We start from the raw sequence: 18120 nt of genomic DNA on the forward strand, positions 1-18120 counted from the left end.
CTTAATCGATAGTGCCAAACAATCATAGTTTTACATTTCGATGAAAAACAATTGTTTGAGCTGTTGTCTTTGTTCGTAAGTTATTGGAAGAAGCTCATTGGCCTTCTGCTTACTATCACACCAATTGATAAGCTTGAGTAAAGGTGCTTTCATGGCAACTTAAGAAACACATAAACACAGAAAAAGTCTTCTTTGCCTTTAAAAAAGTGGATGATAGTCTTTCTTTAATTTGGGATTTTGATTAGATCTTGTAAAAAAATCTGGACCCTTGAAAAAAAGATTGAAATTAAATTTAAATTCTGAAAAAAAATTAAGGCATATTGGGATTAGTGAATGAGTAATGTTTGCTGCACATGATTTTCTCTTAACAAAGGAGATATGCACATGCACCCCTTGTTTACTTCAATTCTGTGATCGTCAGTGGATTGGTCAACGCACTTGTTTTTTGAATTTTTTCCCCCTTGGATTGGTCAATGCTAAAATTCCATGAGGCTCCCTTTAGATCCATCGTATTCGCTCTCTTCAAGAACAAGAATCAGATAGAGAACATTTCCATTTTCACGAATGCAGCGGAAGTGAAAATTCGGATCAACCATTCGGAAGTGAAAATGTCTCTCTTCTCCTCACCGTTGATCTATCTGTTAGTTCTCTCCGGCTTCGTCAACGCAATCAACAGCTTGCAATTCACCATCACCGAAGCCACCATCGACGACATCCAACGCGCCTTCACCGCAAAGGAACTCACGTCAAGACAACTGGTTGACTTGTACCTGGGCCAGATAGCGAGGTTGAATCCCCTGCTTCGCAGCGTGCTGGAAGTGAATCCAGACGCGCGGGATCAAGCGGACCAGGCCGATCGCGAGAGGGAGGAGGCGGCCATTCAGTGCCCGCGGTCCTTAGGGCAGCTTCATGGCATCCCGGTGCTGCTCAAGGACAGTATAGCCACTGAGGACGCGCTAAACACCACGTGTGGATCGTACGCGCTGCTGGGATCGAAGGTACCAAGGGACTCAGGCGTGGTCGAGCGTTTGAGAAGGGCTGGGGCTGTAATCTTGGGAAAAGCTAGTCTCACTGAGTGGTACGGTTGTCGGTCCACCACGATACCTGATGGCTGGTGTGCTCGAGGCGGACAAGGCGTGGTCGGTATCGCATTTTTCTTTCTTTAGTTCTTTCTCCTTTTACCATTCCTTATAAATGCTGATAGCTCGTAGACTAATGTTACGAGTCTCTTTCGTGTCGTTCTCTTTTATTAATAAGTACAATTTTATGTCCTTTTAATGTAGTTTTTAAAATTATTATTTATTTTTTTTTTTTATAATAAAATTATTATTGAACTTATAATTAATTATTATTAAATTTTAATCAAATTATAATTTTAAAAGCCAATTTATTATTGGAGAGAAAAAAAAGGACATAGGGATTACATGCATATTGATATTCACAAAAGTGAGCTCTTGTAGCATCAATATGAGCTTAGACAATAACATTGTCTTATAATTTGAGTTTAGTAAATGCACGGTTTTGTCAATGAAGTTCAAATTCTCGTGAAAGCATCGGGTTGTTTAGGGAGAGGAAAATTCGGTCAACCTAGGAGAGGGGTGTGGGACTGACTGTCTAAATTTAATAGATATTTGAAATTTGGACAGTCAAAGTGAGATTATAATCCTCTACAATTATTTGTCTAAATTTGAGAGAATTTAAGTAGATGATTGTGAGAGATCACTTATAAAATTCACTTGACCAAATAAAAATTGGGCTGCCTAACCACTTATCCGGTTAGGTGAGTTTGCTTTCACAATCACTTACTTGAATTTGAGATTCGGGCAAATAATTGTAAAAGATCCTGGTCCGCATAAGTGAGGTGTTGCATGACTCACTTACTCCAAGTAGCAAAGGATGTTGGACCCACCATTCCTAGATAAGTGTCTCTTCTCCTCTTCAGTCTTCACACCTATTTAACATTGACTATCGTAATATGTTTTAAGTGAATTCTCATGCAGCCATTTAAAAAAAAAAACTCTCTAAATATGTCACATTAACTGTTGTAATAATTAGGTATAAAGAGTAGCATTACTTCATTTTCTTAGACAGTTTGAATTTTTGAGACAACATAATAACATGAATCTAAGTTCATAAATCAAAGCTTCTTGTTAATGGCTAAGTAATATATATATATATATATATATATATATATATATATATATATATATATATATATATATATATATATATATATATATATGTTTATCTTGGGTTCTGTTTTGGGAGGATAAAGACATGTTTTTAAATGAAATAGTAAATAATGAGTAATACATACATTTATCACATCAGTTGACATAGTGAGTTTTAAATAGCTTACACTTTTATTTATTTTTAAGTAATTGACATTGTAAGCCACTTAAAGCACATCATGTTGGTAGTATGATATGAGTGTGATAAATAAGTGTGGTTAGTAGCATTATTCTAAATGAAAATGCAAGTATTTGGCATTTAGTTGTTAAGTTCAAAATGGGATTTTTGCAAAATTTTCAAAGATGGATTTTTCAAAAGGATGTTTCAAACTTACAAGATGTGTTTAATCAGACAAGTTTTGGGAACTTGCAGAATCCTTATGTGGAATCGGGGGACCCATGCGGGTCAAGCAGTGGACCCGCAATATCAGTGGCAGCAAACATGGTATCAGTGTCACTAGGGACTGAAACTGATGGTTCTATCGTCTGCCCAGCTGATCACAACTCGGTTGTAGGACTCAAACCCACTGTTGGTCTCACAAGCCGAGCAGGCGTCATTCCAATCACGCCCCGTCAGGACTCAATTGGGTAGACCAGTTTGCTTTTAACATTTTCAGAAACTTTTTTTTTTCCTAACCCGCATATTAGATACTAGTACTACCCTCGTATTAATCTTTGATACCACAATTTTTTTTAGCTTGAGGATAACTTTGAATATGCCCATTCTGTAAGGAGTGGATGTGATGGCATTTTTCTTCTATGCAAAAGGGTAGGGTATTAGTCGTGGAGACCCTATCTGGATGTGATCATAGTAGTTCCTATTCCCTGGGGAACCAATATCCTGAGGGGCCTAGACGGGTAAAGGAGCCGCAGGTGTTTCCTCATGTGGGTTCAATCATAGCTTGACCCTCCACTAAAGTCCTAATTGGATAAGGTAGTAACCAATGTTGCCTGTGGCTTGATCTCAAGACCTATTTTACACCTACCCTTTGCCCTGGACCACTCACCCTTGGTGGTGGATATAAGGCATGGTTATTATCATATATTTCAGCACCATATGCAAAAGTAATTTCATAGGTGGGTTCAGTCATAACTTGACCGCAGCCCCACCAGAGTCCTAATTGCATCAAGCAATAACCAAAGTTGCCCCATGGTTCATTCCCGAGACATACTCCACACCTACCCTTTGCCCTGGCCCCTGGACCACTCATGCACCCTCGATGGTAGATGGCATGGTTATTATCATATTTTTATAACACCATATGCAAAAGTAACCTTTTATGGTTATATTTTTGGTAGCAGTAAACAAAAGCATGCAAAAGTGTGGATGCGCGCTTATTTTGGGCAGATGTTAAACTTATGAATTTTGATTGTGATGAAATGACAGGCCCATCTGCAGGACGGTAACAGATGCAGTTTATTTGCTCGATGCAATTGTGGGCTTTGATCCGAGGGATTATGAAGCAACAAAGGCAGCAGCTAAGTTCATACCTGCAGGTGGTTATAGCCAATTTCTTAATGTAGATGGTCTCAAAGGAAAGAGATTGGGTGTTGTGAGGAATCCGTTTTTGGACTCTTATAATGGATCCACTGCCATTCTGGCCTTCGAGCATCATCTCCATGTTTTAAGGTATATACTTTAGATCAGAAGCATATATATATATATATATATAGTTATGATTCTTATGAAAAACCAAAAGTTACTTAATAAGTCCTCATACTTCCTGTTGTTTTCTTTTCTGGGCATATCAAGGCAAAGAGGTGCAACCATTTTGGATAATCTGGAAATAGCAGATATTGATACAATTATGAATCCCTCTCAAAGTGGCGAGTTAATTGCAACGCTGGCAGAGTTCAAGCTCTCCATCAATAATTACCTGGAAGAACTCATCAACTCTACGGTGAGATCACTGTCAGACATCATTGCCTTCAACCTGAATAACCCTGACCTGGTAAGTTCATAATTCTTAGAGGAAGTAAAAGTCACTATTCCAAAGAAACTCCTCCAATGGTTGAGAACATCCTTGTTTAGCAATCATTTTATGTCTTGTTGCTTGGCAATTTCTGTACATGCCCCATAAGAATGTTTTTTTGGTTGGACGTAAGTACTAAAGTAACATAGCATTATTACATTACTAGCAGTGTAACTTTTGGAACTTTAACGTCTCATGCTGATTTTTACCACCAAAGGAGGGGCTCGGTCGACTGAGCTGACTGTTTCAAGTGCAAAATTATTAAAAATTTGACCATTTTTTAGCTGTTTGAAGAGATTAATATGTTATTTAAGGTGTCTATTAAGTTGGATTTTGTGATTACAATTCGTGACCATTGAATCAAATGATTTTGGACGGTTAGATGATTCCAAAAATCACTATAAATATGACACTTTGGTTATATTCAAATACAAAATACTATAGCATTGATCTATTCTCCTACAAACTTCTCTTGTGCTATTCTCTCTAGAGTAGTACTTGGGTTTCATTGTATCCAAGGAACGGTTTTGTCAAATTCGTCAAATCCCTTTTGCATTTTAGAAATGGGACAAAATACGTTTAATAGATATTATCGTTGTGATCGAGCCTTGAAATCCTATTTTTGCCTTCATATTTTCCTTTTTTCAATTCATATTTTCCAACAGAATGGACATGCATACCTTAGCTCAATTTCTAGGACTTACTCTAGTTTGATATGAAGACAACTAATTCGATCAAATTTGCCCATTGCAGGAAATGATGAAAGAATACGGCCAGGATTATTTCCTTGCATCAGAGATGACAACTGGGATTGGGGAGGAAGAGATAAAGGCAATCGAGAGGATGGAAAACTTGTCAAAAGATGGGTTTGAGAAACTGATCAAGGACAATAACTTGGACGCAATGGTGACGCTAGGCCCAGACGCTTCCACAGTGCTAGCGATTGGAGGTTACCCTGGAATCACTGTTCCCGCCGGGTATGAAAGCGATGGAATGCCATTTGGGATCTTGTTCGGTGGGTTAAAGGGTACCGAACCAAAGCTAATTGAGATTGCTTACGCTTTTGAACAAGCCACGATGGCGCGGAGGCCACCTCCGTCCTTGTAAAAATCCTCCCTCTGATTGTGTAAGTTTTTGCATTTTTCGTGTCATTGGAACAGAAAGTACACTAACGTCGTTTTCCTCTTGACTTAGCAAAAACAAAAACCTATTAAAATAAATTCACGAGAATAAAAGAGGAAGGGTCCATTTTTGCTAACACACGGGCGAAGAATTTCTATTTTTAAGATTGCTTTGTGTTTGGATTGTTTGTTGATGTTTTTGTTTTAAGAAGAGAAAACAAAAGATAGGAAACAAAATCTTTAACAGACGGATCGAATAACCTGTGTTCCAAGAGGCCTTCACTGTTGATCGACCTGACACCGCATTAGAGGGAGGAGCATCTCCAGATATGTTCTCATGGATGGTCTTGTTACGATATAGCCATAGCCCATAGGGCATCGATGACCAGAGTCCTCACGCCCGTCCGCTTGATCATTGGTACTCCGGGAAGTTGATCCACGAGCGACCCATAAGAGAATCTATCCACAATATGAGAAATAGCAAGTTCAATACAAGGCAAAACCAAAGACAAAGCGACAGTCCGACGAACTGTTCAAGGTTTGAGAGTTCGTCAGTAGCAGCATCAAAGCGGCAAATCCTTACGAAATAGAAGGAAGGTAAAAAAATGATGTATAGGGTGATTACTTGATGGAGCCACCGGACGCACCTTAAGAAAAATTGCAAAAATGGAGGCAAGAAGATGAAAGCAAGCCAATCACTGAAATAAAACTCAGTGCCTCAGTGCCCTAAATAGCCCAAATGAAAAGACAAGTAAAAATCTCCAAACCGGCGCTTAAGTCGTGCAAACGATAAGCACCAATCGAAAGGGAATTTCCCTTTCTGACTTTGTCCAACTTGACACATTGAAGTATTGAACATGGGAATTGTGTGGGCAGCTGTTTGGTTCATGGGCTAGCAAGCCCACATAACCATACCAAGCCCATCTAGCCCATTTGTAGACCCACTGAACGGGGTTCACCAAACAATTGAAGCATAAAATTCTCACCCATACCCATGCCACTGCCGCACGGCCCGCACCACTTAGCTATTTTTTTTATTTCAATTTTTTTTTAATAAAAAATTTGAATATTTTATGGATCAAAGATCACGAATATAAAGTTTTTATATTTAAACCAATCGTGAGAAATAACTCCTTACACCAAACTATCCAGGCCGTAAGGAAAAACCCATCATAGCTGACTAACCTTCATTTTATAAATCGTCTATGAGGGCAGATCTATGGATTAGAAAACTTTTATTCAAAACAAAAAATACAACCAGCAAATAGCAGCAGAGGTCATGGAAGAGATAAATGACACAATACGAAAATAAATTGGCAGAGATATAGTGAATATGTCAAAATTACTGATTTGATCGAAGAATACTGTATAAGAAATAAAAAATTAGAATGAGAGGAGGATGATAAGAACGAGTAGAAAAAGAAAAGAGAGAAAATGAGGGAGCAGATTAAAATTTAATAATGATTTATTTTAAATTTAATACTAATTTTAAAAGTCACACTAATTTTAAGATAAAGATAAAATAAATAAATAAATAAAATAATAATTACCAATTCTCGGAAGGAATCAAACCATACAGGAGGATCATGTTAAAACCAAGGAGTGCACTTGAGGAAAGATTATTATAAGAGGGGTCAAGGAGTGCACGCCTTTTTGTGTGCATCAAGAGCAGCATGCTTCCACGTTTTCCGTAGCATTCGACGCATGCTTTATTGTGGCAGTTTGTTGAAGGGCCAACGGACGAGAAATTAGGGGAGGTGGAGAACTTGTTTCTGGAGTTTTTTTTTTCTGTTTCTTTGTTTGTGTATTGTAGTAGTCTTTCTAATGCAGAATGTCCTCTTATTTTAGATTAAATTTGATCTGTAAAAGTTATTTTATAGTTTAGAATGTATGCCATTTCTTAGATCAAGCATGAGCTTATATTTATGTAGAGGCATTTTCTGTTGTTTAAGTTATTTTATAACAACTGTGATCAATAATGGTCTAGTTTGACTTTGCCTGAGTGGAATACACTCTGTTTGTGTGCCTCTTATTTAGTTTATTAGAGAATCTTTGTAACCTTAATCATTATATCTCTTTGGTCTCTTTTACATGAAAAAGACTAAAAAAATACTGATTAGACACCCCTCCTCTCACATTTCTAACACCCCCTTTTATATATATATTGAAAGGGATTTTGAATTTTTTTTTTTAAAAAAAAAAGGTCAAATAAAACAACTTTTAATTATATTTTGTTCATTATTTAATTTATTCTGTAAATATTGAGACATGATTCCTGCATGCAGAATCGAAAGACATGGGTGGATCATCATCCCACATATTATGTCTCATCACATCACATGAATCCTACCGCATAATTACAATTATGCCATGGTGAAGCAAAACTTCCGGATGAATTCCGGAAGCTTTGCTTCACCCAAGCATTACCCTTCTTATTTCATGGACAACAATTGCATGTACAGTTGTGAAACCGTTGTGTAGGATGCATTAGGCGTAAATATTTACTCCTCGTACTTCCTATTGACATTTGGGTTCGAACAAGTTACATATTATATTATTATTACTTCTATACTTCCACGCAGAGACAGTGTATTGTACGTTTATGTTGCCAATTGAACAAAGAGAATAGAAAATGGCAATTAATAATCCAGGCTCTTTTCCCTTTCCGCCGTTGATCTCGGTGTTGATCATCGCCGGTATATTCTTCTTCAGCACAATCGACGGGGAGGATTTCACGATCGAAGAAGCGACCATCGAGGAGATCCAACGGGCCTTCACCGCACACAAGCTCACATCAAGACAATTGGTGGACTTCTACTTGGACAGGATCGAGACGTTGAATCCCCTGCTTCGCAGCGTAGTGGAGGTCAATCCAGACGCGCGGGATCAAGCGGACGAGGCTGATAGGGAGAGAACTAGCAGCCCGGACCGTTCGTCTTTGGGGGAGTTGCACGGCATCCCGGTGCTGCTCAAGGACACGATAGCCACAAAGGACAAGCTGAACACGACGGCTGGGTCCTACGCGCTGCTGGGCTCGGTGGTGCCACGTGACGCGGGCGTGGTGGAGAGGTTGAGAACCGCTGGGGCTGTCATTTTGGGGAAGGCTAGTCTCACTGAGTGGTACTCGTTTCGCTCGTTGGGTCAGATTCCCAATGGTTGGTGTGCCAGAGCTGGTCAAGCCGCGGTCAGTCCTCTATCTCTCTCTGACAATTTCTTTTATATTTTCTGGAACTTGTATTTTGTTTTGCCAAATTATTAACTGACCCCCAAACTCGAAGTAAACTCTAATCTCATTTACTTTCCTTTTCTTTTTATCTTTTTTGTAATTATTGCAATTATCAGTGTTATTAAATAATGAATAAATCTTAGAATAGTAAATATGTAAACAAATCTTCTATTTTTCATTATCTTTGACTTTTTAAACAGAGAAAGGCTTGCTTAGACGAAAAAAAAAAAAAAAACAGGGTAAGGTTTAAAGTAATTTAGGACGCGGATAAAAATTAGCAACAAACTAGTCTGTAGTTAATGTCTACAAATCAGTTTAATAAAATGACATGTGTTCTTTAGCACATGAAAATCACATGTTATTTTTTAATAGCATTAATAAAAAAACATATGATTTTCACATACTTTAAGAGCACGTGCCACTTTATTAGACTAGGTTATAGGAATTAGACACAAATCAGTTTGTAGCTAATTCATATCTGCCGTGTTAATATAGTGGACTACACTCCGGTAATCCAGCCAAGAATACTTGTAAAGACAAAAACAAACACGAGTGACTTGTCGGGGATGTCAGCCGAGGGCATTCCAATGCTTAAGTTAGAAGGACGATTTCTGAGATGATGGGAAGTAAGGGAAGGATACGTATATCTCATATTAGGGTTTGTCACCTTATTATAGGCTAAGGATCCGACATGGAAGGTGGTAGATTCTCATGAATGACTTTCCTTAATATGCCCAAGCAAATCCTTTTCTTATAGAGTCAATCCTCCAACTATAGGCCAAGTCCAAATAGGCAAGGCCATTAATGGGAGGATACCTTACCTTCTATAGTCTCCTTACCATAAGTCCATTGGACAAGTAACCGACGATCATGGGACCATTGGTTCATGAATCCCCTGGGAGATAGATGGTCAATTGGGGGTCTGTTGGTCAGTTCACCTCTCGAGGTGATGTCTTTCGGTCGGGGCTCAATTGGTCAATAATCTTCCTGGGGAAGTCCATACTGACAAAGTGATCGCCCCAAGTAAACTTGTAGTATTTCATATAATCAAGTCCAATCATGTAGGTCAGTCTATATATTGCATTTCATGAGCATCCTCTGAAATGAGCACATAAATGTTGCATTCAAATTGGTCATCCTAATTTCTAGGTTCATTTGATGCATGTGACTTGGGTAGCCATGGATATCTCGAAAATCAATAATTGAAATAATCTGACTTAAATATGGACAATGTGCAGAATCCGTACGTACAGTCAGGGGATCCATGTGGTTCGAGCAGCGGATCAGCCATTTCAGTGGCAGCAAACATGGTGGCAGTGTCCATTGGGAGTGAGACTCATGGCTCCATCCTTTGTCCTGCCGATCACAACTCTGTTGTGGGGTTCAAACCCACCGTTGGACTCACTAGTCGAGCGGGCGTCATTCCCATATTACCCCGCCATGACTCAATTGGGTAACATCATTCATATTTAGCCTGTAATAGTTCTTTATTATCCAAGTTGTTTTTTATTTTAATGGATAGGATAAAATTCATTAAAACTAAAATAATTTCCGAAAGGAGTGGGGGACCAACAAACACTCCAATAAAATCAATACATAGCTTAAGAAAATCATAAAAAAGGCTGGAAATTGGTTAAAGAATTGGTTGGGTGCAACCCCAAGGGGTTAAATGGTGAAGGCCTTGGACTTAGTGGCATCCTCATCAAGTATAAGGTTCGAATCCCCTTGAATGCCAACAATTCTTTGGGACCATGCCCGTAGTGAATCGAATTCCACCCGATCCTTTTTCTTTCTTTTTTTTTTTGTGGGAGGGAGGGGGGGTGCACTTTGCACGGGTTCGGGATTTGAATTTCAAGGGTAGGTACATAAAGTGGCATTGTCTTGGTGGGGTTTCCTATCATAAAATAGGTCGGGTCCAATATCTCATCGACTTGAAGGCTAAGAAAGGGGTTGTGTAACAAACATAGTTAATGTTAGAGAGAATCCAATTGTTTTATACCGCATCACTATTCCACTGTTGATGTAACATTGTCAGCTCATCATTAGTTTTTTTTTTTTTTTTTCCTTTTAACAAGGGCTAACCTAAGGGTGGATCGGCAATGCCACTTCAACATACTAAAATAGTGATGGATTGCAGTGGTGTCGTATATAGCATTACTCATATGTATATTTCAAATACATTATGCATATACACTGACATAAAAGCACACACAAACACATATAACATGATTAACATCTGGATTGTGGTGTAATGATTATTTCTTGTGACGATGAAATCATAGGACCATAAGCAGGACAGTATCCGATGCAGTTTATGTGCTTGATGTAATTGCGGGTTTTGATCCACAAGATTATGAAGCAACAAAAGAAGCGGCCAAATTCATACCTGTAGGTGGTTATAAACAATTTCTCAACCCAGATGGGCTCAAAGGAAAGAGATTGGGGGTTGTTAGGAATCCATTTGTAAGCTTCTTAAACAAATCCTGTGTCATTCAAGCTTTTGAGCGTCATTTGAACACAATGAGGTATAAAAATAATTATTCAAAGCCAGTAATTCTGTGTTTTCCTAAGTTGAAAAAATGCTTTTAGATATGTACTCATATCTTGTGGATTCTATCCTTGACATTCTAGACAAAGAGGTGCAACTATAGTGGACAATCTTGAGATAGCAAATGTTGATGTAATTCTAAATCCCTCACAAAGTGGGGAATTGACGGCAATGCTGGCCGAGTTCAAGGTGACCTTAAATGATTACCTGAAAGAGCTTATCTCTTCTCCGGTGCGGTCACTTGCTGACATTATCGCCTTCAACCAAAATAACCCTCAACTGGTGAGCAGATGATTCTCATATTGCATTTAATTCAACAAAGCTGACTAGGAGATTGATTGGGTTGCATGTGATATATTGGTATCATTGATGGAAAAAGATTGTATTAGTTTTCATGTTCTTTCTTTGTTCTTCTGCTTATTGCAGGAGAAGACTGCAGAGTATGGTCAGGGCACTTTTATTGCATCAGAGAAGACGAGTGGTTTTGGAGGGAAAGAAAGGCAGGCAGTTGAATTGATGGAAAACCTGTCGCGAAATGGATTCGAGAAACTGATGAAGGAAAATGAATTGGATGCGATGGTGACACCAGGTTTGGGTGCCATTGCACTGCTGGCAATAGGAGGCCACCCGGGAATCACAGTCCCCGCTGGTTATGACAGTGATGGAATGCCATTTGGAATCTGTTTCGGAGGCCTAAAGGGTACAGAACCAAGGCTGATTGAGGTAGCTTATGCTTTTGAACAAGCCAGCAGGGTGAGGCGGCCTCCCCTAGCCAAATCATTTGAAATTAATAACGAATTTCTCTTTGCAAGTTTATAGGAATTTTGTTGTTTTTGTGTAAAACTGATCAAGTAATTTCTGTTCAGTTTGAATGTATAAATTACTCTATTAATTCAAAGTCACTGTGAAAAACCAAATAAATAAAAAAGCTTTGTGCTTTGAATTTCCATATGGCGCTGGTGAAAGTATGGATAAAATGGCATTTTTTATACAACTTCTACTTAGAATCTCTGTAGCTTTTGATTTGCAATAAATATGAAGGGAATGATTCGTGCATATCTAATTATACTGTGCTTTCGTGTTGGTTGGGATTGATATTCATGTCTTGTTCAACTAAAAAAATGATGTCTGTATCTTCCATTGAGTTTGCTTTTGTAGTGGTGTTGGTAAAGGATGTGCATATCGTACATACATAGTCAACAGTCGCATTAGGCCCCAATGAATTGAAAGAAAATTGGCAATCTTTTTTGTAATTTTTGTGGTGGATTTATCCTACAGTGATGTGCATACTCAGAAAAGGTAAGATTGAAGTTCTTCCACTAATTTTTATATGCATACTCATAAAAATGGTTGATTATGCGTTATGTAGTGGCGGTGATGATGGTGATGAAAAATGTGAATATCTTGTTGCATAGGCATACAAAAGTCGTCTTCCATTCTTTTCCACAGGTACTCCCATGGCTACCAGTTCACCACTGAGCTTCTCTCTGTTCTCGTCCCTGACTCTGATTCTTCTGCTTAAAATATCACCTGGGTGCCCATGCCACAGCATTATGGGCCGCAATTTCTCTTTCAAAGAAGCCACTGTGCATGATCTCCAACTCGCTTTCAAGCAAAACAAGCTCACTTCAAGGCAACTAGTGGAGTTCTTAGAGAGATTAGCAGACTCAACCCAATGCTTAAAGGGGTCATAGAGGTGAACCCAGACGCGCTGTACCAAGCTGATAAGGCTGACTACGAGTGGGAGGCGAAGGTGCCAGGATCACAATCTAGGCTGCATGGCATCCCAATTCTGCTGAAGGATAATATTGCAACAAAAGACAAGCTGAACACCACGGCTGGCTCATTTGCACTGCTTGGCTCAGTCATACCTCAGGATGCCGGCGTGGTGGCCAAGTTGAGGGCAGCCGGTGCTATCATCTTGGGGAGGGCAAGCTTGGGCGAGTGGTCCCATTTTAGGACTGCTAGGGGTCCTCTTGCTTGGAGTGCCAGAGGTGGCCAAGGCAAGGTGAGTCAAGTTTCGAGAGTATGTTCTCTCCATTGCATTTAGAATATAAATCATAATCTGCTAGCACAGAAAGCTTTTCCATTTGGGTGACCTATGCTATAATATTAATTATAAATATAAAAGTTACTTGAATATTTTATTTCTCTTGTTGGACTTCATTTATTTAACGGGAATAAAGGGGTGGGACTAGAATTTTAAGTGTAGGAGACTGGGAGTAAAACTAAAAAGAACACTTTTGGGGGGTTAAAAAATAAAAAATAAAAAAATTGGAAGGTCTATTTTAAAAAACAAAAAAAAACACGTAATTCATAATATCCGCAGATCATAAATGAGAATACGAAGGTACAGCTGATATAAAAGGAAAGCATTTATTGAGGTGATTCAATTCTCAATTTTTTTTCGATAATTCCTCTCTAACTTGATCATCTAAGAAGGCGTTGCCGGGATAGCCCCGGCAGTCCTTTGTTTTGTAGATTTGAAGCGGGAAACGAAGTTCGGAGATTCCTACTCTGTTTCGGTCCCTGTATAGCAGCCTGATCACTAAGTGACACGTCATAGCGAAAAATCCAGCATCGACAAAACCAACAGTTGGACTCACCAGTCGACTAGGTGTTATTCCAATATCTCCAAGACAGGACACTGTTGGGTCGGTGATCTACATCCATTTGTTTTTCCTAACCAAATTTGAGCAAGTGTTAGGTTTGAAAGTGTGTTTGAAAAAATGGCGGTTTCAAAACATAAAAAAGTTTACGTTTCAAATTGCAGGCAAATGGGTGTTTTCATTAATTACGTTTGGAAATCAGTATTTTTTCAAATCGTACATTTTGAAAACACTAAACCAAACGGACACGAGTTTCTGAATCATTTTTCTCAACGTTTTCATTTAGTTCAAGCCAAGAATAATACTGTGAAATTCTTATCAAACTAGCTTGAAAGTTTCTAATAATTTCTCATAGTATTGCTTGACACGCTGTCTATGACCTCTACGAGTATTGTGTTGGTTGAAACAGGCCCATTTGTAGGACGGTATCAGATGTCGTTTATGTTCTTGACGCCATTGTAGGGATTGACAACAACGATAATGCAACAATTGGAGCCTCAAGTTATATTCCAAATGGTGGCTATGGACAATTTCTTAAGGTTGATGGGCTAAGAGGGAAGAGATTGGGGATAGTGAGAAATCCCTTCTTCAATTTTGGAAACAAGACTTTCTTGCATCAAACTTTTGAGCGACATTTCGAGACATTAAGGTAACAGTACACACTTTCCATGTCCCCAAGGATCAGGCTAAGGTATTTTAACAACATGATACAAATACTTCCTTCAAATTCAGGCAAAGAGGTGCAACTCTTGTGGACCATCTGGAAATAGCCAACGTTAGGAATATCCTTGATTATAAATTGAGTGGTGAAGAAACTGCATTGCTGTCAGAGTTCAAAATATCATTAGATGCTTACTTAAACAACCTCGTAGCTTCCCCAGTTCGAACCATGGTGGATGTGATAGCCTTCAACAACAAAAACCCAGAATTGGTAACTATACAAGCATAGTTTCCCTTTCTTGTTCGGCTGTATTCATGTAAAAAACACACTCTTTCATTCATAGATAACAATTTGGCTTGGGTGGCTATGCAGGAAATGATCAAGACAATTGACCAAGAACATTTTTTGAGTGCCGAAGCCACAAATGGAATTGGAAAAGCAGAGAAGGCAGCACTGTCAAATTTATCTAGGCTGTCAAGGGATGGATTCGTGCAGTTGATGACAAAGAATAAGCTAGATGCCTCGGTGACTCCTGATTTCTCTGTTTCTAGACTTGTAGTATTCTTGCAATTGGTGGTTTTCCAGGAATAAGCGTCCCAGCTGGATATGATATTACAGGGGCGCCAATTGGCATTTGCTTTGGGGGCTTAAAAGGTTCGGAGCGAAAGTTGATTGAGATCGCTTATGGCTTTGAGCAAGCATCAAAGATCAGGAAGCCTCTGCCATTCTAACTTTTTACAATCGGATTGAGTTTTCTTTCAAATTAGGTCGAAGGAAATTCATCCAGCTTAGTTTATAAAAAATATTATGTGTCGTGATGCTTTTTCTAATGGAAAAAAAAAAAATACAAAATTAGTCCATGTGATTTACTTGATTTATAATTAGCTACATATGGTATCAAAATGAACTCAGAAGTGCAGTCAAATTCTGTAAAAGAACTTAACGAATTTTATTAATGTGTCATTTCAGCGCCAATAAAATGACAAGTGTCACTCCTAATAAAAAAAATATAAATATAAGAATAAAATATATAAAACTAAACAACTAAAAAAAAAATAAAAAACTTAAAAAATTATTTTTCTTTTAATAAAAAAATAAAATGAAAAGTGGCTAGCTACCCTTAGATGGGATGGTCCACCAGCTACCCCAAGAGGTGGCTGGGGGGTTAGCCATTCCTCTTTCCTTAAGGATTTTCTTGTCCTTTTTTCTTTTCCCCCGTCTCCTTACAATAATTCATCAAGGATTGGTTTTTATAATAGTGATAGGAGAGACAAAAACATGTTAGATTTGTTGGGGATAAATCCCACTCAACCCGATCCAAAGAGGAGATTCAAAAGTCAAATAGGTCCAAACAGATAAGAATAATGATCATATCAGAAGTCTAAGAAGATATCAGATCAGAAGTCTAAGAAAATATCAGATTGGAAGTCTAAGAAGATATCCAATTATAAGTCTAATAAAGGATTAAAGTCCAATTAGAACTCTGACAGCAGTTCTAGATCAACAAGGAGCAGGAGTCCTAATCTAGGTTTGACTCCACCTCTATGCCTATAAATAGGCTCATACCCCAGGTATAAACTAAGACTCAATTTTATGCATAAAGCATTATTTTCTCACAGAAGCTAACTTAGGCATCGGAGCGGGACCCCCGGAAGGGTCCCTAGGTTTTGTTGTTTTGCAGAGTTATTGAGAAGCGTGAAGAACATCAAAAGAACGTGCAGATTCACACTATACCGGAAACTGTACCAACAGTTTGGCGCCGTCTGTGGGAAACGATTATTCGTTTCTCATAAAAGAAAAATAAGATCCAGCATGGTGATGAACACACGTTCCGGAAGCCAGACCAACCGAGAGCCCATAGTCCGAATGGAGCCAGGTATTCAGAATAATCAGCAGCCTCCACCGAACCCCCCCCCCCCCCCCCCCCCCGGGGGTGGAGATCAAGATCGCATAGCAGCGTTGGAAGCCCAGATTGAATCCTTAACACAGCGGAATGCCGAGTTGCTGCGCAGGAGGCCGGAACAGCCCAATCCCGAGATGAACAGGGATGAGCGAGAGGAAGAAGATCACAACAGCAACACTAATCCTCGGAGGGAGGATGACCGCCAAGGAGATCTGAGCAGAGTTATTGCCGAGCTGGAGAGAAGGTGCACGTACATGGAGATGGAAAGAAAGGACAAAAGCAGATCCGTAATGGTGGACAAGCTCTTGATGGGTACAGACTCACCTTTCACCAAACGGGTAGCAGACTATTGGCTTCCTGAGAAGTTTAAGGTACCCCAAATTCTAAGTTATGCAGGAGACAGAGATCCCTTGGATCACCTAGAGAATTTCAAAGCTCATCTAGACCTTCACGGGACACCCGATGAAGTAGCATGTCGGGCCTTCCCTCTTACTCTTTCGGGGAATGCCCGAGACTGGTTCAGGAAGCTGCCCCCGAATTCCGTTGATCAGTTCAAGGAATTGTCCAAGATATTCCTAACGGAGTTCTTGGCTTTCCGGACAAGGAAGAAGCCTTCGGGATATTTGCTATCATTGCACCAGCAGGGCAACGAGAGTCTTAAGGAGTTTATGGCTCGGTTCAACCGAGAGAACGCTACGGTCGAAGATCCGACCGAGGATATGATCTTTGCTGCCATTTATCAGGGAATTTCACCCGAGGAGCCTTTGATGAAGAAGTTGATCCGGAAGCAACCGAGTACCTTGCAGGGCCTCATGGATAAGGTAGAAGAATTCATTAATCAGGAAGAGACGCTGAAGTCTATGGCCAGTTCTAGACTACCCCAAGAGACAGCCCCAGAAAAGAAAAGGAAAGAATTCAGAAAAGCAGATGGGGAAGAGCATAGGCAGGTAAAGAAGTTCAAAGATTATAACTTTACACCTCTCAATGCCGAGATATCAGAAGTCCTCATGGAGATCAAGAGAGATCCGGCATTTCGGGAACCGCAAAAGATACCAGGTAATCCTCCTTATAGGAATGCAGGGAAGTATTGTGATTTCCATAAACAAGCAGGTCATTACACCGAGGGGTGCGTAACCCTAAGGTTGTTAATAGAAGAATTCATAAAGAATGGCAAGCTGGTTCGGTTCTTGGGAGAAAAACCAAATAACAGGCCTCGGAATCATCAGGACTATCAGCCCTGAGATCAGCAGCCACGGGATTACTATCCCCGAGACCGTCCTCAACTAGGCGAGAGGCATCAAGAGAATGATCCCCGAGATGACATAGAAAGAAGAGAAGACCGAGGAAGCAGAAGCCCTAGGCATAGAGAGCCGAGGCAACAACAGTATCTGCCCGTGATCCCATAAAAAGGACTCTCGGGAATTTCAGGCTTGCTTTTATTTTTTAGTATTTATATTTACAAAGAACTAGACTTTTATTTTTAATTCAGACTAGACAGAAAATTCCCCAGATTTTGGGAATAAGTATTTTCAGAATAAATGAATAAAGCTGACTTAAGCATCGGAGTGTTCCCGGTCTAGGGACCGGGAACCCGTTGATATCGCTTCTTTTGCAGGCAAAAACTCTCGGATCAGTCCTAGCCGAGAAGGAGCCTCTCGGATCAGTCCTAGCCGAGAGCAAGAAGAAACTTCTCGGATCAGTCCTAGCCGAGAAGGAGCCTCTCGGATCAGTCCTAGCCGAGAGCAAGAAAAAACTTCTCGGATCAGTCATAGCCGAGAAGGAGCCTCTCGGATCAGTCCTAGCCGAGAGCAAGAAGAAACTTCTCGGATCAGTCCTAGCCGAGAAGGA

General features: G+C 39.6%; 2 protein-coding genes, 1 long non-coding RNA gene and 1 pseudogene across 4 annotated transcripts; 3 read left to right on the top strand and 1 right to left on the bottom strand.

The window, feature by feature from the left end:
• Positions 1 to 354: 354 nt before the first annotated feature.
• On the top strand, positions 355 to 5462 carry LOC133882620 (probable amidase At4g34880). Its single transcript, XM_062321832.1, has 5 exons — positions 355 to 1139; positions 2605 to 2819; positions 3619 to 3861; positions 3985 to 4183; positions 4958 to 5462. The coding sequence occupies exons 1-5, from the start codon at positions 474 to 476 to the stop codon at positions 5309 to 5311; spliced, it is 1677 nt and encodes a 558-aa protein (XP_062177816.1). The 5' UTR covers positions 355 to 473; the 3' UTR covers positions 5312 to 5462.
• LOC133882621 (uncharacterized) lies at positions 3932 to 6098 on the bottom strand. 2 transcript variants are annotated; one of them, XR_009902696.1, is made up of 3 exons: positions 5973 to 6098; positions 5587 to 5784; positions 3932 to 4445 (listed from the first exon to the last, which is right to left on the bottom strand). It is a non-coding gene; the product is annotated as an uncharacterized LOC133882621 (long non-coding RNA). The 2 variants fall into 2 exon arrangements; XR_009902695.1 differs by having other exon boundaries at positions 5951 to 6069.
• Positions 6099 to 7881: 1783 nt separating this feature from the next.
• On the top strand, positions 7882 to 12048 carry LOC133881762 (probable amidase At4g34880). The gene is made up of 5 exons (XM_062320790.1): positions 7882 to 8509; positions 9790 to 10004; positions 10834 to 11076; positions 11183 to 11381; positions 11526 to 12048. Exons 1-5 carry the CDS (start codon positions 7958 to 7960, stop codon positions 11916 to 11918), a joined length of 1602 nt encoding a protein of 533 aa, XP_062176774.1. The 5' UTR covers positions 7882 to 7957; the 3' UTR covers positions 11919 to 12048.
• Positions 12049 to 12196: 148 nt separating this feature from the next.
• Positions 12197 to 15216, top strand: LOC133881763 (probable amidase At4g34880; annotated as a pseudogene).
• Positions 15217 to 18120: the final 2904 nt, after the last annotated feature.

Source organism: Alnus glutinosa, chromosome 11 (genome assembly GCF_958979055.1).
Source record: "Alnus glutinosa chromosome 11, dhAlnGlut1.1, whole genome shotgun sequence".
Classification (NCBI taxonomy): domain Eukaryota; kingdom Viridiplantae; phylum Streptophyta; class Magnoliopsida; order Fagales; family Betulaceae; genus Alnus; species Alnus glutinosa.